Source organism: Colobus angolensis, unplaced genomic scaffold, assembly GCF_000951035.1.
Source record: "Colobus angolensis palliatus isolate OR3802 unplaced genomic scaffold, Cang.pa_1.0 Scaffold426, whole genome shotgun sequence".
In the NCBI taxonomy this organism is placed as follows: Eukaryota; Metazoa; Chordata; class Mammalia; order Primates; family Cercopithecidae; genus Colobus; species Colobus angolensis.
Genome location: NW_012117666.1, coordinates 765,511 through 768,231, shown reverse-complemented (window position 1 = coordinate 768,231; position 2,721 = coordinate 765,511). Strand labels below are relative to the sequence as shown.

The 2,721-nt window shown below is 45.3% G+C and overlaps 1 protein-coding gene across 1 annotated transcript in view; it reads left to right on the top strand.

Annotated features, from left to right (window-relative positions):
* CEP104 (centrosomal protein 104kDa) overlaps positions 1 to 2,721 on the top strand; it is a 40,092-nt gene that overhangs the window by 23,263 nt on the left and 14,108 nt on the right. Inside the window, exons 13-14 of the mRNA XM_011956853.1 lie at positions 721 to 927; positions 1,333 to 1,440. Coding sequence (XP_011812243.1) covers positions 721 to 927; positions 1,333 to 1,440 — 315 coding nt within the window. The remainder of the gene's footprint in view (positions 1 to 720; positions 928 to 1,332; positions 1,441 to 2,721) is intronic.

Genomic DNA, 2,721 nt, shown 5'->3' with positions numbered 1-2,721 from the left:
TCCCGAGTAGCTGGGACTACAGGCGCCCGCCACCTCGCCCGGCTAGTTTTTTGTATTTTTTTTTAGTAGAGACGGGATTTCATGGTGTTAGCCAGGATGGTCTCGATCTCCTGACCTCATGATCCACCCGTCTCGGCCTCCCAAAGTGCTGGAATTACAGGCTTGAGCCACCGCGCCCGGCCTCAGATCTTTATCCATGGAGAGAAACAAATCATAAAAAACATTTCTTTGTCTTTAAGAGACAATAACAGCAGTGTGATGGAGAATATCAGGCGCAGGTTGAAGCCCCTGATCTGAAATGCTTAAGACCATAAGTGTTAAAGATTTCAGATTGTTTTCAGATTCTGGAATACTTCCATTATATTTACTGGTTTGGATCGCAAATCCAAAAACCTGAAATCTGCACATCGGCTACACAGAAGCGCACACCTCCAAGGGGAATGAGAAACCATGGGCCCCAGAGACGCACGGTGGGGTGGAATTACACTATAGCCACAGTGTTCTGTTTCTTACAAAGATCCAAAACACGCATGATGAAAGTATAGCACGGCTTACATCGAGACGGTAGATCCGTGAGGTTTTAGGTTTGAAGTACCTCATAATACTTAATATGGATGTTTTCTCTTTATTTTTCAAATGTTTATAGTGTACCTTTTTTGTATGCTAAAAGAAATTAATTTTATTTTAAGAATCAGTAACAAGAGCCCCTCCCAACTTTAGTTTTCAGTGAGTTCCCTGGAGCATAGAGTGTATGAGGTCCGTGAGACGGCAGTTAGAATTATTCTGGACATGTACAGACGGCACCAGGCTTCCATTCTGGAGTACCTTCCTGCAGACGACAGCAACACACGCAAGAACATTCTCTACAAAACAATTTTTGAGGGATTTGCTAAAATAGATGGCAGACCTACAGATGCGGAGATGAGGGTGAGTTAACTGTGGTAAAGTTATGACCTCATCCTATATTGAAGAAGTTACTTGGTACATAAATAAGTAAATATGTAAATTGAAGTAGCCATGTGTATGGGAAGCCCAGGCGTACTGGCTAAGAACAGGTTCCTGCATTCAGATCCTGGCTCCACCACTTTCTGCCAGTGAGAACCTCAGGTTCCCAGGCTGCAAACGGAATAATGATAGCCGTGAGAACATGGCGGGTTTAAACTATCCATAAACACCGATGAAATCAATGGAAAAGATTTGCTTCTAACTTGTTATTAGTCTTAGTGAATATTATAATTTATAAGAAATATAGTTGATATGCCCTAGTTTGTCTCCCAGTTTCTAAGATTACCCTAATAAGCTATTCTAATGGAAAAATAATTTTCTTACCAGGCACGGAGAAAAGCGGCTACAGAAGAAGCAGAAAAACAAAAGAGAGAAGAAATAAAAGCTTTACAAGGGCAGCTGGCAGCACTGAAAGAAATTCAGGCTGAAGTTCAGGTTGGGAGTAAACACGTCTTTCACCTGTGTGCTTTTAGCTGCGATGTATTTTGCTGTAATAGATCCACATCATACTTGACTGATTTTTCATGGAATTATGCAAATGAGCATCTTGATTCCTTCTGTTTTTTTAGGTTAGTTTTGGGGTAGATGACAGAAGCCCTCCATGGAGAGGTGGAATTGGGTGGCAGATACTCCTGCTGCCCCTCCATCCTCTGTCAGAATTGATGTGAGCTGCTGCATAGGTTTAGGGAGGGACCAGGGGCTGTGGGCACAGAGCTGCTCTCCTCCACAGCTCTCCAGCCACCTTCAGAGACAAAGGAGAAAAATCAGCTTGACTATAAAGGTCTGCTTCAGCACATTAAAAAGGGAAGGTTTCAGGTAAACATTCTGTTTCCATGAACCCTTGCTCTTTAAGCCTATGGGGGTGTTATGTGTACTGGGAACAAAAATTTGGTTGAATATAAATGTGTTCCTTTTCAACCTCCCTGCTTCTGGGATATGAATTAGCTTCATAACACTAATTTTATGATGAAGTTTCCTTCAGTTGATAGAAAATTTGCTCTAAAAGAAGAAATAAGAGGCGGCAGAACACAGGGAGTTTCTGTTCCACAGACCTGAGGTTTCAGCCATGCCAGGTGAATGAGTTCTGGCACCTGCTGGCACCTCAGGCCTGCAGCCCACTCGGCTGCACAGCTCACCCAGAGCTGCTCAGAGGGCAGAGCTCATGTCAAGTGTTCTTACCACAGATTTTTAAAGAAGAAATGGGTACAAATGGGGAAAAAAGATCAAATGTGACTGAATATATGCTGAACTTCCTATGGCAAAAAGTCACAGTGACATTTCCACCAAATGTTGGAACGTCAGAGTCACAATCAGAAAAAGACACAAGAGGCAGAAGGAGGCAGGTAGACCTTAGGATGGGGGGCGAGCCTCTGGCTCAGGTCCACATCGTGGTGTGGACGACTTTTGTGTGCTCAGTGACCCTCGGTGGCTCAGCACACACTCATTGTGATGAGTACACAAACAAGGACACGGATGTCACAAACTGAAGGGCTTTCCTCCAGCCATGAGCTAGCACATTCTAAGCCCTTTGCCAGGCACCTGCCTCCCACCTGCCTCACCACAGCCCAGGACCTGGTGGCAGTGGCCCCTGATGTAGCAGCCATCCAGGAGCTGTTGTTCCCAGCGCTGTCTGTCCCGGGGTCGCCTGTGCTGACGGGCTGCACAGCGCTGTCTGTCCCGGGGTCGCCTGTGCTGACGGGCTGCACAGCGCTGTCT